The 22,421-nt window shown below is 49.8% G+C and overlaps 1 protein-coding gene across 2 annotated transcripts; it reads right to left on the bottom strand.

The window, feature by feature from the left end:
- Positions 1-654: 654 nt before the first annotated feature.
- Sesn2 (sestrin 2) lies at positions 655-20,467 on the bottom strand. 2 transcript variants are annotated; one of them, XM_038333221.1, is made up of 10 exons: positions 20,050-20,467; positions 11,939-12,004; positions 8,716-8,916; positions 8,207-8,389; positions 7,894-8,106; positions 6,695-6,845; positions 6,130-6,248; positions 4,967-5,157; positions 2,371-2,515; positions 655-1,816 (listed from the first exon to the last, which is right to left on the bottom strand). In XM_038333221.1, exons 1-10 carry the CDS (start codon positions 20,137-20,139, stop codon positions 1,730-1,732), a joined length of 1,446 nt encoding a protein of 481 aa, XP_038189149.1. In that variant the 5' UTR covers positions 20,140-20,467; the 3' UTR covers positions 655-1,729. The 2 variants fall into 2 exon arrangements, with proteins under 2 accessions (XP_038189149.1, XP_038189150.1); XM_038333222.1 differs by having other exon boundaries at positions 8,716-8,913.
- Positions 20,468-22,421: the final 1,954 nt, after the last annotated feature.

Genomic DNA, 22,421 nt, shown 5'->3' with positions numbered 1-22,421 from the left:
ACCCCAGCTTCTGGTTTATGCTAGGAGGTGAACTCTGACCTTCAGGAAACGGACAAACATCCCATTAACATGGACTACAAAACAAACCTCGGTGAACTTTTATTTCTATTACCTAGAACTGCTCACAAGGCCAGACTTCTGCACTTTAACACTGGATACCCTGCCCGCCCACCCAGGGGACACCGAGAGCGTCATCGTGTCCCCTCTAGAAAGTACCCCCATGCTGAGGCACCCTCCCCTCTTGCCCACTTCATTGCAGGGAGGGCTTTGAAGCGTGGATGGGGATACTAGTTGCGTCCCGTGCCAGCACGGGTATGAAATGTGGCACTGGCCAGGCTCCTGCTCTGCTTGGCCCAATGGAGGAGGTGGGAATAGTAGCAGTGTGTCCTTGACTTTCTCAGCCGCCTCTGGACTGCCTGAGAGGAGGCACCTACTGCTGGTGGAAGGGGAAGGAAAGTCAGAATTCACAGTTGTTTTGCTATGTAAAGTGCCTGTCAGTCCTCGGCTGCTTCTGCCAAGTAATCCATTCAAATCCAGGAGAGGGGACAGAAGGGACACTGGGGTGGGGGTGGTGTCCCTTGGAAGGCTGACTGTAGAGTAAAGGTCCCCAGAGACCTTCAAGGTCTTGCGAGAAAAATCAGCCTGCTGTTGATGCTTTGGCCTGAACGCCCAGAGGAAAGCGTCAGACCTTGAGAGGCTGAAGCCAACCCCTCGTTCTGAATCTGTGAGGTCCAAGAGATGTGCAGATGTGGCCAAGAGAAAGAGGACCTTGGTTTCTTACTGGGCGGGTCCTAGGCCACCTAAGAAAGGCTCAATTTTTGGGGGCAGCTGGAGGGATCAGAAGAACGGGATCCAGCGTCTGCATGAGTAGGACTGCCTCCCTCCTAGGACTTGACTCTGGCTCTACGGTGAGGTCCTCTGGAGGCCAGACCTCCCCCACAAGACCCGAATGTAGAGTTCATCAGCATTTTACTCCCTTACTCTTCAGACAGCAGAGGGACCAACATGGGCTCCAACTCTCCAGAGATAGTGTGTTCTTTGGATATGTTTGGCCCCTCTCCCGGGCCCTACACCAACAGGCATGGGAGAAAAGGGTATGAGGGTAAAGGAGACAAAAGAACTGAACCAATATCCAGGCAACCAAAGGACAGGCTACCCAACAGAACAGGGTTTGGGGGAACTGGGCGCACAGACCAGCTGCGAGGCCAACTTTCACATTGATGGGCGGAAGGCAGGTGGGAGGTAATGAAATTGGAGAATGAGGAAGGAGGGAAGGCAAGCTTCCTGGAGTGTCAGTCCCTTGAGGTCTTTGCTCCTCTCCCACAGGGGCAGCCAGGGGCTTCCCAGGCCAGGAAGGCCCTGGCACTTGTGGTGCCTGGGGCCCAGCTGGCACATCAGTCTGAGCTTAACCCAGTCGCCTTCATCTTTTTTGAGGAGCAGGAAAGAGAAAGGGGCATGGCCCCTTGGGCTTTCCTAAGTCGTCTTCTAGCTCCAGGGGCAGAGCTGAGACCCCAGAGTCAGTGCAACAATCCTGTCCAGTCCAGTGAGGAAAATGAAGGCGTGGCTTGCCTAGGGGGCTGCATGCCACGCACGCGCCCATCCCCAGCATTTGGTGGATGGACATGAAACGGAAAGGGGCCTGGATCTGTCTCCAGACACAGAAATCCTTGCAGAGAGGACAGTGCCCCAGGGTCAGCTGCTCCAGGTGCTGATCCTGCGTCAGAGGGAGTCAGGTCATGTAGCGGGTGATGGCACGGAGGGCATAGAGCAGGGCTGCTTGCATTCGGGCTTCAAGGAGCAGCAAGTTCACGTGGACCTGGGGCACAGAAAGAAGGAAGCTTGCTGACTACCGCCCTGCAGCCCGTCCTCCCAGTCCACTTGCCTCACCCACGCCTCTCACTAAGATGGCCCGACCTGTGCTTGGGCTCTGTGGAATCTGGTGTGGTAACCGCTGAGAAATGCCGTCATGACTAGCAGCGTTATCTCACAAGTCTGAAGGAAGACGCTGCCATTAACTGGCTCCAGTGCGGGATCAAATGTTCCACACTAGTCTCATTGTGTCTCCCCAACTTTGAAGTGCAGGCAGTATCTCTCCTCATCATAAAGGGGAAGAGCTCAAAGATACACGGCCACGTGCCCAAAGTCACGCTGCTCTTATGTGAGGAGATTCAAACCTACACCTGCCAAACCTGCCACGGAAGACCCCGTGGGAAAAGGTCCCTGAGCTCCCGATTTAAAAGAAGCCTGAAATCACAGAGGACTGGAATTTACGCAAGGGCAACAGGTTCCCACTGTGACCCTCACTGGGTCCTACCCCCTGGCTCTTCTACAGGACTGGCTTGGCTGTTTTCGTGCCCACACTGCCGTTACCTTCTCTGAGTGGCGGAAGTGCCTCCAGAAGAGGTTGTACATCCTGCGGGTTGTCTTCTCTGGGTAGCAGGCCACAGTCTTGATATAAATTTTGAGGTTTCTTTCTAGGAGCTGGTTTACTTCTCCATAATCATAGTCATCATATCTGATGGAAAGACCCAGACAGGATTACTCACTGTCTGCTCTCAGCCGCGGCGTGGCCCCCATCCCCACCCTACACAAGGAGGAACAGAGAGCGGCAAGAAAAGCCAGAAGGGGGGAAAAAAAAAGAGGGGGTGGAGGGGAGGGGAAAAAAAGCCAGAAGGTAGGAAGCAACCAGAAGCCTGGTTCCTCTTAGAAAAACAGCTGATATCATATGTCATTGGTTACCAGGCTCATAGAGGACCACTCTAAGTAACACCGACAGTGAGCATGCTCTGCTGAGCGCCGACTATATCAGTCACAAACCTACAAACTACATTCTCTGTCATATACAATATACCGCGTCCATCAATTGCATTCTACTGCAATCCACAGAAGGCACTGCTTCCAACAGCAGGGAGGGATTTCAAATCTGGCTCTCACGGCTACACCCTTTGTCCTATAGTAAAGGACAGGAGGGTCAGTACGTGTTAATCCTGGAGGGCAAGGTAGTTGAGGGGAGAAGGAGACAGTGCTAATTCCAGACCAGCCAAAAAGAAGGCAATTAACTAGCTCAAAATCCAAAAGCAAGTTGGCAGTGAGTCTAGAAGCCACTTGTCTCTCCCCAGTTCAGTTTATACATGTGCATGGGAAAAAGACAGGAAGGAAAAAACATCCAAATAATCAAATAAGGTGACCAATTGCCTGGACGATTTCGGTGGGCCTTTTGTTTTCTTATTTTTTGGGTTTTTTTTGAGATAGGGCTTCTCTGTGTAGCCTTGTCTGTCCTAGAATTCACAACGTAGACTAGGCTAGCCTTGAACTCAGAGATCTACCTGCCTCTGCCTCCCAAGTACACCACCACCACCCAGCAATTTTGGTGGGTTTTTTTTCCTTATTTTTAGAGTCCTATAGCCCAGATGGTGAACTTGTTATATAGCCAAGGATGGCTTCAAACACCTAACTGATCCTCCTGTCTTTGCCTTCCCAGTGCTGAGATTACAGATATGAACAAAAATTAAAATAGAGAAAAAGAGACAGAAAGAAAAAAAAGAGGAAGGAAGGAAGAGAAGAAGGAAGGAGCGGGAAAAGCCTGGAGCCAGGTGATTAGCTCACACCTGCAATCCCAGCACTGGAGACTGAACTAGCTGGACTGCTGTGAGCTCAAGGTCAACCTGGGCTATCGTGAGACCCTACTTTAAAAATGAACAAACAAATAAAGTTCTGTATATATCTTACACAAATCCTTTTATTTTGGGGATTTATCTATGAGAATGTATGTGGTGAGAGCAGTCAGTGCAAACAGTATTCATAAGAGTAAACTTTGTCAACAGGGGTGGCAGCCCATGCCTGTAATCAATACCTGGGAGGCCAGAGAAAACGGAGGGGGTAGGGTGGAAGTGGGAGTGGGGGTCCCGAATTTAAGTCAACAGAGACTCCTTCTTGGGGGTGGGGAGAGAGGAGGAGCAAGGGGAAAGAAAAAAAGTAACAAGAAAAAAGAAAAACAAAAACCAAACATGCAAACAACCTAAATACTTAACAGTGAATATCACATCACTAAAAGAAAAAATTCTCCCTAAAAAAATGGTCAGTGGGCAAGCAAAATGGCTCCGTGGGTAAGGGAGCTTGCCATCCAGACTTCTGATCCCAGTTTCATCCCTTGGCCCCACACAGGAGGGAGAGAGCTGACTCCAGCAAGTTTTCTTCTGACCTCCACATGGATACTGTGCCACACATATGTATGTATACACACACGCATACAAATAAAATAAACGTATTTTTAATTAGAAAAGAGTTCGTGAGATAAAATATAGCTCAATGTACTATATTGTACAGAGATGACCATACTTAATATTTTAGTGAATAACATCCTGACTCTTGTTCATCATTTTCATGAGCTGCATAATAAGTTATGGATGGAAACATCACTATTTTAAGTCTGCTGCAGATGCATATCTGTGCTGTCCTTATTTACTACTAGAAGAGAAGAACTATTTGGAAATTTACACAAGTGTCTAGAGCTGGACTGTGGTCATGCACGCCCTTAATCTCAGCACTTGGGAGGCAGAGGCAGGTGGATCACTGTGAGTTCAAAGCCAACCTGGTCTACAAGATCTAGTTCCAGGACAGGCTCCAAAGCTACAGAGAAACCTTGTCTTGAAAAACAAAAACAAACAAACAAACAAACAAAAAACACACAAAATATAATAGAGTGCTTATCTATCATGCACAAGGCCGTGGGTCTCCATCCTCTGTGTTACAGGACAGAAAGCCCCACTGTCTCTGGGAGAGAGCTTAGTGTTTTGTTTACAGCCTTTGAACAATGAGCATTCCTATCAGCTTTGACCCTGCACAGACATAACCCTGGCTTGAAAAATTATTATAGGCAAGAAGAAAAGAAAAATTAAAAATGACGGTGTGCGCAAGAAAGATTTGTGGTGTGCACGTGACCTGGACCTCGGGGACACTTGCTCACCTGATGCCAAAGACACAGTGGATGTAGTTCCAGATGGCCCTGCGGAGCATGGAGGTGTCGACACCGCTGTGCATGGCGATGGTGTTGTAGGTGAGGCTGTAGGCTACCTGAAACTTCTCATCCAGCAGCTGGCCGCCCTCAGGGTACAGCCGCTGGATCAGGGAGTAGCCATGGTCTTCCCAGGTATAATCCTGAGGAATGAGGGAAGAGGTCAGTGGCTGGCTGGAGATCTGTCCTCTGGACCTCTAGAGTTCACACCTCAGCTTTGCATAATGCACCCTCCCTGAACCACAAATCTGATATGCTGCGAGTGCTGGATGTTCCAGGATGACTCTTCCCCTGAACTGGGACTTTTTTGGGGGTTCTTTTTCCAGACATGATTTCTCTATAGCTTTGGAGCCTGTCCTGGAACTAGCTCTCATAGACCAGGCTGGCCTTGAACTCACCGAGATCGGTCTGCCTCTGCCTCTCAAGTGCTGGGATTAAAGGCATGCGCCACCACTGCCCAGTGGGATTTTTTTTTATTAATTTATTTATTATATATACAATGTTCTGTCTGCATGCCAGAAGAGGAAACCAGATCAAACTATAGATGGTTGTGAGCTACCATATGGTTGCTGGGAATTGAACTCTGGAAGGACCTCTGGAAGAGCAGTCAGTACTCTTAACCTCTGAGCCAGCTCTCCAGTCCCATGAATTGGATCTTTCGGGTCTTCATTGCTCCCTTACAGATTTTTTTGTTTGTTTGTTTTTCGAGACAGGGTTTCTCTGTAGCTTTGGAGTCTGTCCTGGAACTAGCTCTTGTAGACCAGGTTGGCCTTGAACTCACAGAGATCTGCCTGCCTCTGCCTCCCGAGTGCTGGGATTAAAGGCACGGGCCACCACAGCCAGGCGCCCTTACGGATTTTTTGTTTTGTTTTGTTTTGATGTTTCTCTGTCCTGGAATTGCTCTGTAGTACAGGCTGGCCTCAAACCTACAGAGATCGACCTGCCTCTGTCTCTCAAGGACTGGGACTGAAGGCGTCTGCTACCACGGCTCAGCGCCCTCATGGGTTTTTGAGGAGGAGAGGGTATCCAACTTTAGAACCACTGGAAGCTCTCGTCCTTGCTTATGTGCAAATCTAAAACAAGGCACGGAACACCACCAATGCAGGGAGCCTCACCTGGGCACGGAAGGTAGGGGGGGCCTGAGTCCCTCGACGAGTGAAGTCTTTATATCCAAAAGTGGGGTCTTCTACAAAGCATACAATGTCTGGGTGTGGAGAGGGCTCCAGGATATCCGCTGAGAGCCAAATCAGAAAGAGGTGTCAGTGAGGCTGAGCCCAAAGCACAGCAGGCTCGGTATTATCAGAGAGGCCAGGGGAGGTATAGTAGGGGACCACAGAGAGCCTCCCCCAACAATAAGTGGGAAGACTTTAGCTAGAGCCATTCCTAGGGAGGAGGAGACTCCTGTCCAAGAACGCAGGAGGCAAGGCCCCCTATAGCAGTGATAGTGGAGTGGTATTTCTGTGGGATGGTTCAACCTGGGAAAGGCTCGGCTAAGCTTGGTCCTATCTACCTGACATAAGCCCCAAAGGGCTAAAAGACCAGGATTCAAAGGTGAGTGTGAACACAAGGCCCTTGCTCAGAACCTCTTGGAAGCAGAACGCATGGAGCATGGAGGTGACTGCTCCCATCAGAAGGGTCAAGAGAGAGGCAGCCCCAGCACTGACATCTGTCATCCTGTACCTGAGGGGGTTACCAGCAGACTTTCTGACTTCTCCAGCTCAAAACGGTTCTCCATCTCCTCCTGGGAAGCGCCCTCATCCCGCAGCAGGCTCTCCTGCAGCTGCCTCATGCGCTCCATGAGCGCTTCCACATCACGGGCAGCTTCAAAACCCTGTGGGGAGACCCAGGAGACACATCTAGTCCCCCCTTCCTGGTGCTCTGGAAACTTCACTAGGAGTTTCCACATCCCAGGCCTTCCTGAGTGATCAGAAAGGACGAGAGCAGTTTCTGAGCCAGCCATCACACGGCAGTAGAAGAGACAAGTGTCTTCCTTCATTTGTAATTTACAAGGTTTCTGGGTTTTGTTTTGTTTTTTTGTTTTTTGAGACAGGATATTCACCAAGTAGCCCTGAACTCACAGAGATCCACCTGCCTCTGCCTTCTGAATGCTAGGATTATGGCAGTTTCTGTTGATTGGTGGGTTTTGGGTTTTGTTTTTTTCTTAAATTTGTTTTTATGTGCATTTGTGCTTTGCCTGCATGCATATCCATGTGAGAGTGCCAGATGCATTGGAACTGGAGTTATAGACAGTTGTGAGCTGCCATGTGGATTCTGGGATAATTGAATCTGGATCTTCTGGAAGAACAGCCGATGCTCTTAACCAGTGACGCATCTCTCCAGCCCCCTATTATATGGTTTTTGGTGCTGTTGCTGATTGAACTCAAGAACTCACACAGACTAGGCAAACAGCCACCATTGAGCTATACCAAAGCCCAAATTTTGTACAGTCAACTGGAAAAAAAAAGTCAGACATAGTGGCTCACTTTTCTAATCCCAGCACAGCAAGCAGATGGGGATGTGAGGGATCACCATGAGTTTGAAGCTAGCCTGGGCCAGAGTAAGGCCCTGCCGCAAAATAGCAAAACAAAGTCAAAGACATCAACAAACAACAACACAAATCAGCTGGCACGATGGTGTGCACCTGTAGTCTCAGTATTACTTGGCTCCACAGAAATTTTAAGGCTATTCCAGGCTTAACACAACACAACAAACAAACAGAAAACCCAGCCGATTGTGAGCCTAAGAGGCTGTGAGTTTTAAAGCCAAGCAATTTTGCTGTAGCCCCTCTCTGTGAAGAGATGGAGAAGCAGTGGTTTCTATTCCCAGAGCAGAGGCAGTAGCATCTTTCTCCCACACCAAGATCCAGGAACCTGACTTACCCCAGAGTTGTCCAGTGCGTCCCCACTTGGGGGGCTGCCTTGCTCACTGGGGGGCGAGGGCGCCTGTGAGGCAGGGCTGCCCTCTGAGTCTCCTTCAGGAAGTATTCCACAGCCAAACACGAAGGAGGCCAGAGAGTGGCAGTGGGTTAGCAGGACCAGAGCTTGGATGAGTTCAGCCAGGGACCAGCTGTGCTCTCCAGTCTTCAGTAAGGCCTGGAAAGGAGGGAGAGCTAACCCACTTAGTGGCTGTCCCTGGGCTATGCCCTAGTCCAGCCCCCAGGCTTCCTCAGGGTCCCAACTCTGCCTAGCACACCTGGATATGCTCCTTGGTGATGAGCCATGGCCGATGTGCCAGCAACTTGTTGATCTCGCTGAGTTTGCGTAGCTTTTCAGGGGCCCGGTGAAGGCCCAGAAGCCACTCAGGGTCACCGCCAGTCTGCAGGAACTCAGTCATGTGCGAGCCGATCAGGTAAGAACACTGGTGGCGGGCAGCAGCCTGTGAAGGGAATCGATAAGCCTGAGCTACCGTCCTTCTCTGCCCCTTTATCGACAGATTCCCTTCAGATCTAAGAGACAGAGAAATCTATGCTCTAACCAGCTCTGCCACCAGCTTGCTGGTCATCTGACCCCTTTGTACCTCAGTTTCCCCATCTGCAAAGCACACTCTTAAAGATGCCCCTCTTCAAAACCTAAAATTCCACAGGCATCATCAGGTAAAGCTAGGTACTTCCTCGTCACCTAAAAAAAATCAGCACATGAACCTGACGCTAGACCCACCATTTGGCCACCCCCGCTGCGAGCACCAGGCCCAGACACACTTACCATGATGGCAATGTAGTGACGCCAGGAGCTGGCTAGGGGCCCATCTGTATGCAGCAGCAGATAGTGCAGGCGCCAAAAGCTGCTAAGGTAGTCGGGGTGGAGACCCATCACCACTGCCAGGTTGTCCACGCGTCCTGAAGACATCAGGGCCTCGAGTCCCAGGTGCGGCTCGAGGCTCTCAGCTCCTTCCCGGACGATCTGCTAGGCAAAGAGGAGAGCATGGGTTTCCTTCTGCCCAATACAGACCAACCTCTTCTTTAATAGAGTTGTATTATATAGATTTAAGAGTAGGAGACTGGGGGGCTGAAGAGATGGCTCAGAGGTTAAGAGCACTGGCTGCTCTTCCGGAGGTCCTGAGTTCAATTCCCAGCAACCACATGGTGGCTCACAACCATCTGTACTGAGATCTGGCACCCTCCTCTGGCGTGCGGGCATACATAGAGGCAGAATGTTGTATACATAATAAATAAATAAATCTTAGAAAGGAAGAAAGGAAGAAAGGAAAGAATAGGAGACTGAACACTGCCATCGCATCCCAAAGAGGAACGTGATTAAGTGAATACTTACTAGGCACCTGGTAGAACATACACGTGTCTATTGCTGCCCAAGTACTTCATATATATCAACTCACTCAGTCCTTAAAACAGCTATGAACTTCGTTTAACTTCCTCTATTTTTCTTTTGTAATAAATTTTTTTCAATGCTGAGGATCAAACCTAGGGCACCATTCATGCTAAGCAAATATTCTACCACTAAACTATGCCCCCAGACCCTTTTCCCTTCTTCCACTTTAAGTATTTCAAGACAAGGATTCTCTGTGTAGCCCTTGCTGTCCTAGAACTCGCTCTGTAGACCAGACTGTCCTGGAACTCAAGAGATCCGTCTGCCTCTGCTTCTGGAGTGCTGGGATTAGAGGTGTGTGCTACCCCGCCCCCTTCTTACAGATGAAGATTTGTGGAGAAATTAAGAAGAATGGTTGCTGGTGACTGGCTCAGTGGTAAACTAAATGCTTAGCATGCATGAGGCCCTGGTTCAATCCCTGGCAATAAAAAAAAAAAAAAATGAGTGTGTAGTTTCTCCTGTCTTCATAAGATTTCTCTTCTAGTATGGCAGAGGCAGACAGCCATGGAGGGTATGGGGAAGGGCAGAATATTTCACAGGTCCCAACTGTCTTCTTACGTAGAGCTGTCTAACCTGATGGGACTTTTTTCTTTTTTAAAATTCAGGGTCTCACGTAGCCCAGGCTGGCCTCAAATTTCTAATCCTCCTGCCTCCCATGTGGTGGGGTTACAGGCATACACCACCATGATCAGTTTATATGGAGCTAAGGCTCTAACCCAGGGCTTTGTGGATGCCAGGCAAGCGCTCTAGCATCTGCACTGAACTATACGACAGCCCCTCTTCCTCTTTTCCTTCCTTCTCCTATTTATTTATTATGGGGCTGGGCACCAAACCCTGGGCCTTGTGCATGGTAAGCAAGTGTTCTACCACGGAGCTACATCCCCAGGCCTGACTGACTTGTTCCTCTAACAGATAGCCATCCAATTATGAATCTCCTTGAGTGTCTGAACTTGTCCTGCGAGGTGAGTGCTATTATTTTCCTCCATTAATAGATGAAGAGACCAGATGTGCTTGAAGCCACAGATCTGATAAATAACAGGATTCTAATCTAGATGAACTCCAAGACCTATTTTTTCCTTTTTTTTTTTTTTAATAAAAAAGAGTCATCTATAAGTGAAAAAAAAATCAACTACAACAACAATATGTGAGGTTAAAATGCTGGGGTATAAATGCAAATACCACCGGGTGGCTGTTCCCATACTAAAGAGGGGGAAGAGAACTCAGATGCTTTATTAGCAGGCCACAAACCATTTGGCCTACAAGTGAGACAGCATAAATTCAAGGCCAGTGTAATCTACACGGTGAGTTCTAGGCAGTCCTGGCCTAGAGTAAGGTCATCTCAAAACCAGAAAAAGAGGAAACAGGAACCTCCATCCCTGTACAACAGATTCCCTGTATGTGTACTCTTTTTTTCTTTTTCCGAGACAGGGTTTCTCTGCAGCTTTAGAGCCTGTCCTGGAACTAGCTCTTGTAGACCAGGCTGGTCTCGAACTCACAGAGATCCGCCTGCCTCTGCCTCCCGAGTGCTGGGATTAAAGGCGTGCGCCACCACCGCCCGGCCTGTGTGTGTATTCTGAAGGCATTCCCACATCACCCACGCACTAGAGCGCAGCTCCAGGACGGCAAGGGTTTGTCTTATTTTCTATCCCTGTTGAACGAGTGGGGGCTAGGGATGTAGCTCAGTAGTGGGTGGGACGCTGACCTAACATGCATGTCAATCAAATCAACTAGATTTGATTCTTAGCACCGAGAAAAGGAAATAGCTAACCATGAGCCAGATACAGTGGCCCACGTCTGTAATCCCAGCATTAGAGAGGCTGAGGGAGGAAGATCTCTCACTGTGAGTGGAGGCCAGCTAGGATACAGAGCTAAGACCTTATCGCAAGATCACAACAGCTAGGCAAAGGGTGAACCGATTCTGCAGGTGAAAGATGTTCTTGTAAAGAAAACAAGAGCGAGCTTAGCACCATGATCTTGGTTCTGTGGTTATGTGACCAGAGTGGCCTTGCTTTCCCTTCCCCACCTGCACCCCATTCCTCCCAAGTTCTCTTTGAGACGGTTGAATTTCTCCTTATCTCTGATGGACCTAAACTATGGAGCCCAGGCTGGTTTCAAACCTATAGCAATCCTCCTGCCTCTGCTTTCCCAAGTACTAGGATTATAAGCATAAAGCCACCATGCCAAGTGAACCCAATGCTCCGGACACCTGAAAACAATAAACAGATGCTAATTTTAAAGGTTTTTTTTTTTTGGTTATACAGACACTTCTATAAGCGATCATGGATCAGAAGAAACGTGGCTGTATCTCTTCTCTTATTACATAGAAATAAGCATTAGTTTGGGAATGTCAAGTTTGGCTCTGTCATTATCATTCCACCCCCTCAGACAGGGTTTCTCTGTGTGGCTTTGGAACCTGTCCTGGAACTTACTCTGTTACCAGGCTGGCCTTGAACTCAGAGATCTGCCTGCTTTCAAAAGATTTTATTTATTTTTTATGAAATTAAATAAGTCAGGAGTGGAAAAATAAAAGATCCCGATCTACCCGTGTTCCACAGCCTTTCCTCCAAGGGACCAAAGACGCCAATCCCCAGTCCAGACTCACCTCCTCCACGGGAATGAAGGCGCTGGGTCCTCGAGGACCTCGCCGAGCCCGGCCCTCCTGATGCTCCTGTGCAAAAACACATGGTGGTTACTTGGCAGGCGGAGGTTAGCTGGCAGACTGTTAGCCCCTTAGCATCCTTCTGTACCCTAGGATGCTGCATTTCTAAACTACCTTCTTGGTACACCCTCCATGGAGGAGCCAGAAGGGAACATTCAGACCCACTTGACAAGTAGCAAATGGGTGAGAAAGCAGCTAGCTAAGAGGGCACAGAAAGGCCCTCCTGCTCAGGAACTCAACAAGGACCTAGAAAACCCAGCATGGTTGAGTGGGAGGGGCCAGAGGAAGGAAACAGACAACTGTCATGTTGCCTATCGCCAGGAGGCCAAAGACATGGCTCAGTGGGTAAGGGGGCTTGCCAAGTGTGAAGACTTACATTCAATCTCTGGGCGCCCACAAGTTAGAAAGAGACCTGACTCCTACAAATTGTCCTCTGATCACACACACCCACACACACCCACGCATGCTGTAATTTATGCATGCACACACACACACACACACACACACACACACACACACACTTTTTTTTTTGGCTTTTTGAGTCAGGGTTTCTCTGTGTAAGTCATGGACCTGTCCTGGAACTCGCTTCGTAGAGCAGACTGGCCTCAAACTCACTGCTTCCCAAGTGCTGGGCTTAAAGGCATGTGCCACCACTGTCCGGCTTCACAGCCTTCAATCCCAACACCTAGGAGGCAAAGCCAGGAGGATCTCTGAGTTTAAGGGCAACTACAGAGTCAGTTCCAGGCCAGTGAGGGTTACACAATCAGACAGTTTCTGGGGCTCAGGGGAAGACCCCTTTAAAATAACTTTATATATTCCAAAGCCAGTTACCACCCTACATGTTTATGAAGAAGCTTCAATTTCTCTCAAATAATCATTTTTCTTTTTTGATTTGCTTTTTCTTCAATGCTAAGGATGAACCTAGGCATGACCCTCGGCATGCGGGGCACATTCTACACTGGGCTGCGTCCGTCATGGTTATTTGTTGACCCTTCTCGCCATATCTAGGCTATCACCGCTGGGATCTGCCATCCCATCCATCCACTACCCAGTATCCATCCGATACCCGGTAACCAGATTAACTTTCTGAAGTATGAATCTGTTCCAGTCCCTTAAAACCCCAACCTCCCCTTACCGAAGCCTTCCAGATAAACAGGCGGTCGGGCCACCTCCCCTTTGGAGCTCAGTAGCCTTCCCAGGTCTACTGTCAGGCCTGCTGTCTGTGACCACACAGTTCCCAGCGTTTCTGCCTCCACAAACACGGTCTGCTAAGGGCCTCTTAAGTTGCTCTGCTCCCACATCGCATTTTGTGGCGAGCAGGGCAACGTCATTCATTCTGCTCGGTGAATGAAAAGAGAAAGCAGAGCGGCGTGGGGGGAATCCAAGTGGGAGGTGCAGGCTGGTGGCAGCTATTCTGACTTGAGCTTATTTGAGCCAGAGCCATGTAGTCAGTGAAGCCGCTTCTCCTGCTCCTAGATCCGAGGACTGGGAGAACATTCTACTTATTCACTTAGTTTCTGGATGAGAGCGTGGGGCTCTCCATACCAACTGATGATAATAATTGACCCAAATAACAGTTCCACCTTCACTACAGAGGGACTGTCCCCCCAGCCCTTTCTTCTGGTAAGATCCAGGCCTAGTCCTGGTACCTCAGATGTTCAGGGACTCAAAACTGTACTCCAGCCTTTTATTTTTGAAGTGGCCAAAAGTCCCCTGAAGGAGGACCCCCTAGGGTCGACGACATAACAAGAGAAAGAAAGAAGGAGCCTAGAGGCCTAGGTGGGCAGACTGGCGGGGCTGCTAATCTGCCACGGGGTCTGGGAGAGTTACGTAGGCTCTCTGGAGTCTGAATTCTGAGGAGAGAAGGGCATGTCCCACTAGCCTCCAAGCAGGCCTTCAGCCCGCACCCGTCAGAGGTAGCAGCAGGCTGGGCTGGTCTGAGGGCATGCAGAAACACCGCGATCCCCAAGCACTCCCTTCCAGCTCCCCTCCTCCCTCACTTGAGAAAGTGCCCAACAGCTCTGTCTGGGTGATAAGAACTGCTGACTCCTCTGACTCCCTCACTCCAGAGGACTGGAGGGCAGTTGGCCAAACACCTGTAATACCAGCCCTGGGGAGGCCACCCTGGGCTACACAGTGAGGTGATGCCCCCAAACAAACAAAACCACTGGGGTGTCTGTGAAATATGCAGACACTAAAATTCTAAGTTGAAAAATGAAAAGGAGAAAAGAGAAACCACAGCAGCCCAGGCAGAGAAATAAGGGCGGGGAAGGGACAGGGAACTGCCTTAGGATCACCAGAGCCTCAAGTCTGAGCCAAGAACCAGTATGGGAAGGAAACGATATCCCTGGGTCCGGGTCCTAAGCGATGGTTCTAGACCTATCAGTATTTCACAGCGTAATAAATATAACAATGTAGAGTACAATGAATGCTTCGGAGGCGGGGACCATTGTTCCTCGGTAGAGTACCACCATGGAGGGAGTGGAAAGTAGAACTCAAGGCCACGCACTGTCTGCACAAGGCCGAGTTCAAGGCTTAACACAAAGAATAAATAAAATAGAAATAGATAGCCCCACCCACCAGTCAGCTGTGTGAGCCTCAGTTTCTTCCCGAATAACGACGAGATTCTCACTGAGTCGTCAAAATGATTTTTTGTTTGTTTGTTTTTGTTTTTTGAGATAGGGCTTTCTCTGTAACTGTGGAGCCTGTCCTGGAACTAAATCTTGTAGACCAGGCTGGCCTCCATCCACCTGCCTCGGCCTCCCGTGTGCTGGGATCAAAGGCTTAGTCAAAAGGATTTAATGGGACTAAGCCACACAGATTTACACCTCAGCGCCTCCACCAGGGAGAGCACTTAAAGAAAGTCCCCTGTCATTAACTTCATTGTTGTTTCAAACAAGAGCTTCCCTGCCCCGGAGTCCATTAGAATCCCTTTGTGAAGCTCCTTTTCCTCTTACCGAAACCAAAGTCCCACCTCCAGCAATCCATGGGGGGAGGGGCACACACGCTGCTGGTATCGTTTACCAATCAGATCACTCTTTCAGTTACAGAGCACAGCACTGAGAGCTTCCCAGGTAAAATCAGAAAGATGTGGTTCACCTGACAATTTTTTGATGACTGGATTGCAGGCAGTGTAAGATACAGCAGCGCAAAGACCAAGTCCCAGGCAGCGTTCACATCATTTCAGTTCCCAGGGAAAAAGCAAACAAATGGTGACCAGGATGAAACCGGCTGTGAGTAATGGCAGGGTGGGAGCGCGTGTGGTACTTTAACAGGACAGGGAAAACTACTGGGGGGCCAGTGACCTTGGAGGTCGCTTAGAAGGCAGCAGAGCTAGAGAAGACGGAGGAGACACAGGAAAGTCCTGAATGCAAGACAAGAGTTTGGAATCCAGGGCTACAGCATCCAGAAAGTTCCTTTGACCTTGACATCAGGGCAAGTCCAGGGGAAGCTGGAGGAGCAGGCTCCCACGGCCAAGAGGTGACACCACCCAATCAGCCACGGCTCCCATTCCCTGGGACAGACAGGCAACAGCTACCTTGAGTAATAGCTGCAATAGGTATTCCCTGGCTCCACTGGCGTAGGCACTGACTAAAGCTTTACAGAGGAGAGGTGCAAGCCACTTCTGGTCACTCAGCTCGGGAGGAAGTGCGGGAGGTGAACGTGGGTGAACACAGACCAGGTTCCTGGCGGCATGGGAGCCATTCCCCATTCTCGATAACCAAGGTTTATGAACCAGCACCCAGAGTTCGCCAAGAATTATAAATTCCTCATCTGCTCAAGGTTTTAGGAATTCACTACCCCCACCCTCAACACCTACCGAGGGGACTCTTGCCTTGAGGGCACAAAGGGTCTGGTTTCCTGTGTCTAGTACACCAGTCCAGTAGAACTTTTGGGGCTGGAGGGATAGCTTAGCGATTAAAACCATTTGCTACTCTAGCAGAGGACCCAAGTTTGGTTCCCAGCACCCACACTGGGTGGTTCCAGCCCCAGATGATCCAACATTCCCTTCTGGTCTCTGTGGGCACCCGCACACATGTGTATATATCCACACATACATATATTTAAAAAAAAAGAAAATAACAATTTTTTTATTTTTTATTTATTTATTTTTTGGTTTTTTGAGACTGGCTTTCTCTGTAGTTTTGGAGCCTAGGCGGTCTGGATTGAAACTTTTAATCCCCCTGCCTCTACACCACACCAGTTCTAAATTTTGTTTCATTATTTTGGGTCAAGGCCTGGCTTTGTAGCACAGGCAGGCAGGGGTGGAACACATTCTGCAGCTTTGAACTCCGGGGCAAAACTCCTAATTTAGCCTCCTAAATGCCGGGATTACAGATGTGTGCCATCCTGCCTGGGGTTACTAGCTCTAGATTTTGTCAGATGTGCCTAGGGGCTGCCTGACACTTTGATAGAGCCCAGGTTCAGTACACCTGATGAAACCATGATTCCAATCCAGCTTTAAAGACAAAAGTAGGGGCCGGGTGGTGGTGGCGCGCGTGCCTTTAATCCTAGCACTTGGGAGGCAGAGGCAGGGGGATCGCTGTGAGTTCAAGTCCAGCCTGGTCTACAAGAGCTAGGTCCAGGACAGGCTCCAAAGCCTCAGAAAAACCCTGTTTTGAACCCCCCCCCCAGGGGCTGGCGCCCTTCTCTGGTGTGCGGGCATACATCAAGGCAGAATGTTATATACATAATAAATAAATCTTTAAAAAAAATGTTATTGTCCAGATACTTCTATTAAAAAAAAAAAGAACCCCCCCCCCAAAAAAGCAAAACAAAAAACAGGGAAACCGGGGGTGGGGGTAGGGGTGGGGGTGTGGCTGTTGCTACCACTGGCTTTTTCTTCATTTCCAACTGAAGGGATCCTGTGGAGACAGGAACAATGAAGTCAGACCGCCCTCTGGAAGGGCTCACTAGGGGGTCTTTAGGCCTTTGGTAAAAGGGACTACCTGCTTCAGAGAACGCGGCCAGGCTCCTGATTCAAAGGGTTGCTAGACAGTAATTTTTGTGTTAAACTCAAGAGCTCCCACCCTATTTACAAATGATCCATCAGTTTGAAGGCTATGGGGCTTACTTTGCATAGGGGAGTCAATTAAATGTCTAAAAATTAAGCATCAACTACCAAGTGTCTAATGCGCAGTTTGAACCCAGAAATGCCTGGCATCCTCTACAAGGCCCTTTCCGCTCTACCGTTAACAGTTTCTGGAAATGGCACCAGATCTGGTGATTTAACCCAGCCGCATTGGCCCCTCCGAGTAGCCCAACCTCTGTTCTTGTTCTCTGGAGTCTGCCAGCCCCAGGACTCAGTTAGAGACACCTGCTAAGTCCTTCTGCCAGCTGGGACTGGCCACTATATGTCAGCTGAACTCAGACAGGAGCCTGGATTTACACCTGAGCTGAAAGACAGAGAAACAGGCCCAGCAGAGCAGCAGACAGCATGGGCTGGGCCCCGGGCTCAGGGCTTTACATGTCTGATCTCACTTTACTCTCAACCATCCTGAGACAAACAAAACTTATCCCCTCTTTAGAGAAAATGGACCAAAGCTCAGAGTGGTCCAGCACAATTCATATGGAGCTTCAGAGCCTCAACAGTGTCAATTAAACACTTAGTTGCAAAGAACCAAGAGGCCTGGGGGGGGGGGGTCTCCCTGGTCCAGGTGAGGGAAGTAGAAAGGCCTACCTTAGGTAGAGCTAACTCACAATGGAGGAAGGACTAGAAGTGGTGCACAGAGGGACTCATCGGGCGAGGAAAAGAAATTTTCTGAGGAAGTGACGTTTGAGGAAGTTATTCTAGAATCCGACACGGTTTTGAAAACATACCACCCAAGGCAAAAGTCGGAGCCTCGAACTCTCGGGGGGACAAGCGCATCTGAAGGCCTGGACATTCCGGAGGGTCTGAAACGGTTGAAGTACTTGCTAACCATCGGCCCTTCCCTGAATGTTGAGCACTACAGTCTGGAAGATGGGCAGCCTGTCATCATATCAGGATTCTACTGATAGCAGACACCTTTAAGGACATCTTCTCTCTGTCTTTCCTTTTTTTTTTTTTTTTTTTTTTTTTTGGAGACAGGGTTTTCTCTGTGTAGCCCTGGATGTCCTGGAACTCACTCTGTAGACCAGGCTGGCCTTGAACTCACAGAGAACCGCCTGCCTCTGCCTCCCCAGTGTGCACCACAACTGACCAGCAGGTCATTTTTTTCATGAAGGAGAAGAAGTAGAAATGTTGCAAGCATTGTCATTTCTTTAATACTTAAAGTGACCTTCTTACATTCAGTGGTTGGGGGGCACTGTAATCCCAACACTCAGGAGGCTGAATTGGGAAGAGGGTCCTGAAGTCAAGGCCAGATGGGACTACAGAGACCCTGTCTGAAAATGGGGAGATTGGGATAGGCTTTCTCTAAGGCACCCCATCTCCCTGAGGATCTGACCACCTGAGATCTTCTCTGCCAGCACCTTGGGGCTGCACCTCAGGCAGCAGAGAACAGACTCAGGAAGTCCCTTGAGAGGCACTGGGGGTGGGGAGGGGATGTCTGCTAAGCCAGTCTGACAGAAGCTAGCATTTTTTAATGCAATAACATGTTCTCTGCAATAAATATGTTTCAGGCACACAGCTCAGGCTTTTGCTTTTATTTTAAATTAATTTGTTCAACAATCTCGTGGAGATACCATCAAATCTCTATGCAAGAAACTGCAATCAATCAAAGAACTCACTTGGCCAAGATAACCCAGCAAGAAAGTGGAGGGTGGGACCAGAATCCAGCACTCACCAGTGCTCGGCTGCTCTCAGTGACAACATTGTTCACAAAGCAGACAAACAAGAGTGCCCAGAAAAGAATAGGCAGAAGCAAGGGTCATTTCTTCACCCAGATTCCTAAATATTCAAAGAAACCACCGGCCACTGGATGGAGAAGCCCCAGAAATGACATTCCTCAGAAATGGGCTGAAATATTCTTAGAGTTACACAGACGCCTTAGGACCAGCGCTCTACCCATTCCCAGCCCCGTCAATACACCAGCTCTGGCAATGTATGGTCCACACTCCTCTAGGCTTAGAAAATATCTTCGGCAGTGCCAAACATTCTCCAAAATCCTAGACGTAACACAGGTCAAAGGCTAAGGATCATGTAAAAAGCAGCCTCTCTCAGGCCCTCTTGGGCCTCAATTTTCTCATTCTGTAAAATGGGTCAACAGTACGGTTTGTATTTGCTGCCTTTGTCAGACAAAACCTGTACCCTGAATACAGTAGGCGCTCCAAAAATAAAAGAAGGCGTTCATTGTCGAGGCTGCTGGAAGGAAAGGGGACTTTGTAACAGCATTATACCTCGCCTCCCTGCGAAGTCCCTCTACCCTGAGGAGACAGCAAAACAAACTTTGAGGACCCTAGAACATTTTAGTAAGGAGCAGCCTGAGACTTGTTAGTCTTCGGGAGTCGGGACCAAGGGTTATTCGCTGTCTCCCCCAGCTCTGGCCGCTGCCGCGGAGGATCAGGCAGCCATCCAAACCCCTAAAGCACTCCGGCCAATTTCCAGATCGGGGGTGCAGGCGGGGACTGGGGAAGGGGATTGATCTTCCGTGGCCAGTTCCAGACGACTCCCTTGGTTTCGCGATAGGTGCAGAAACCGATCCTAGAAAGAGCTCCCGGCCGCCTGCCCCCACCCAGAGGAAGGGAATCTGCGGAAGGGGGCGGGGAGGAGGAGTGGTCGGGTCTCTCCGGCCGGGATTTGCCTGGACTTGAAGAAGCTCGCTCCACCAGAGCACAAACCCAGAGAGCCACGAGGAGGCGTCCCCTCTCATTGGCCAGGAGTCCGAAGGAGCTAGGGAGGGCTCCGCAGCCCCCTCCCCCCGCAGGGTGTGTGTGTGTGTGTCGGGGGGGGGGGGGGAGTGAGGGCGAGGGAAGGGGAGGTAAAAGAGACCGGAGGCTGCAGTTGATGCAACCCTAGTCCTAGCTTACACGCTACCAGACCCTAAGCCCGGTGGGCGCTCCAGACTTAGCCCGGGACAGCCCGAGCCTCGGCAGTGGCCGGAGAAGAGCAGTGTTGCCCGGCTGTTGCTTACCTCTTGGGTCCCGGGGCCCGCGACGCCGCCCCTGGCGAACGGCAGGTAGCCCTTGATCTCCGTCCGGCACTCGGTGTCCGCAACGATCATGGTGTGCGCCAGGACCCAGCCGCGGCTCGTCCGCGCCTGGGGCACCCAAGGGGGTCTGGGGCGGTCGCTCGCCGGAGGCCGGGGCTAGGGGTCGCCGGGGAAGCTCGAGAACCCTGGGGTGTCTCTCGGGATGCGGAGAACCGGCGCTACTACGCTGGACACTTCTTCCAGCCCGGCTTGGGGAACTGCGGCCGGCCTCGGAGGCCTGGGGTTGGCCGCGGCGCAGGGCTTTTCACGGCCCGGTCTGCCTCGGAAGTCCGCAGTGGCCAGCGCTGCTCGCGAAGCCGACGCTCCTCAGCATCCCCACCGCGGAACTGCCAGCCAGCGCTCGCCGGGCTCTGTCAGCCCGCTGCGGTCCCTGGAGGAGGGCGGGGACAAAAAAGCCCCACGGAGCAGCCAATCAGAGGCCTGTTTCCCGGGAAGGCGGGGTCGACACCTCCCTCCGGAGCCAGCCATCTCTCCAATCAGCATCGAGAAGTACCTGGGAACTCTGGGAGCTGTAGTTGGCCTCGAACAGATGCTGCAAACTTTTGCAAGAAGGTTTAGTCAGACCTCTGGCAATACCAGATGAGAGTGACAGCCCAGAGAGTCATTTGGGCTCTGTGATGAAATGGGACTTCACTGGGCTGGGCCAGACAGCCAGGTGTGAAATCCCTTCCGAGTAAGTTCTTCAGCTTTCCAGTTCCTGGAGGGACTGGTTAGGGCTACAGAGAAGCCCTAACCACATCCAGTTGCTCTAATTATAGATCAAATACCACACATTTGAAGGCCAAGAGCCACCACCCTGTCCCCTCCCGTCTTGAGAGAGCTGCATCTTTAGAAAGCACTAAGCCAAGGAAATCACCTACCTTATGTGCGGCATCTCTGGAAAAACCCTCCTTGAGAAAATACCCTTGGCAGTCTCAAATTTAATCTCAATCCTTATTGCTACGATTTCCCTCTTCTACTCTGCCTGGGCGCCTTCATTCCCGTCTTCCACCCTCTGGGTGCCCCTGGAAACTTGGTAACTTAGGTGTTTGTCTGGGTCTATTCTCACTTCTCCCTCTGGCCACTCCTGTCTGACTCCGCTTTTTCCTTCCACTCCCTAAGCGTAGGTGCTCCCCCGGTTTCTGTTTTTATCCCTCTTTTTTTCTAGACACTCACCCTTGTCACTTCTGGTAGTACTCACCTCTCCTTTTGCGGGGAGATTGGTTCTTCCACCCCCTCCCCAGCACTGTAAGCTTGTTTCACCCATTCACATCCAGTTACCTCATCCTTCACTGTGTTTCTCAGGCCTCTCTTTTTGTTTCAACTTAAGTTCTCCTCCTCTGGTCAAGGAGTCCTGGACAGGGCCAGAGCTGACTAGTCCCTTCAGATGCCCTCTGAAATAGTCTGAATTTCGGTTTATGGTGCCAGAAATGATCTGACTAGGTCTAATGCCTGTCTAGCTGCTGTGGAGAAGGCAGTTTGCCCACCCCCTTCTGAGATCCCCAGGCACTTGGGCTGGGTCTTTCTCTCTGCATTTTAATACTTCTCACCCTTGTATTATCATTTCCATGTATTTGTCTTGTTTGAAGTTTTTAATTATAAACTTGTAGAGGTCAGGGTTCGTATTTTGGCATCTGTCCCTCCTCCATGTGCCCCTAGGCACAATGTCTTTCTCGTAATAGACCCTTGGTCACTGAATGACCCTTTGGGTTAAATTCTCTTCTAAACAACTCTACATCAGATTCAGCTTTCATTGTAAAAACATATACTCTGTGGGCTGGAGATGGGTCCTAGTGTTACAGGATTCAGTTAGGATCCTATTCTCATTACTGAACTTTATAAGCCAGTAACCCTGTCTGTCTCCGTACCTCTCACCGAACTGGCATGTGTATTTTATACTTTTTTTTTTCTGTGCTGGGTCTCCTCCTATATGCTAGGAAGTGCTCCGTTGAGCTACATCTCATCCCCCAGCCAGTACATATTTTTGAATGAATATAAGTGGTTGTCTTAATAATAATCATCTTTACATTCCTGTAATTTGGCACCCAGGAGGCAGAGATGGAGGATCACGAAGGGAAACCTAAGCTACCTGAGGGAATCTGCCTAAAAAGGAAAGGTGATTGACTTTCTGATCTTTGGAGGCTGCACGTACAAGGACAACGATTCTGTGGAGGAAAATCAAATCAGAAGACACTAGTAGTCTAAAGTGGATGGGTTTTTTTTGTGTGTGTGTGTGACCCAGCTTTCAAAGAATGAAAGCAGAGGGGACGTAGACTCTGAAAATTATTCAGCTCTACCAGTGAGAGTCCAGGATA

Source organism: Arvicola amphibius, chromosome 6 (genome assembly GCF_903992535.2).
Source record: "Arvicola amphibius chromosome 6, mArvAmp1.2, whole genome shotgun sequence".
NCBI lineage: Eukaryota > Metazoa > Chordata > Mammalia > Rodentia > Cricetidae > Arvicola > Arvicola amphibius.
Note: the sequence above shows the minus strand (reverse complement) of the source record. Positions and strands in the feature narration are given on the sequence as shown.

What these genes read in the sequence shown, in the direction of transcription:
- Sesn2 (XM_038333221.1), bottom strand. Translation starts at nt 20,139, where the DNA reads ATGATCGTTGCGGACACCGAGTGCCGGACGGAGATCAAGGGCTACCTG. An exon ending in TCACCAAGGAGCATATCCAG is followed by an intron (nt 8,107 to 8,206) that starts GTGTGCTAGGCA and finishes CCTCCTTTCCAG; the next exon opens with GCCTTACTGAAGACTGGAGA. An exon ending in ACTTCCGCCACTCAGAGAAG is followed by an intron (nt 1,817 to 2,370) that starts GTAACGGCAGTG and finishes TCTGTGCCCCAG; the next exon opens with GTCCACGTGAACTTGCTGCT.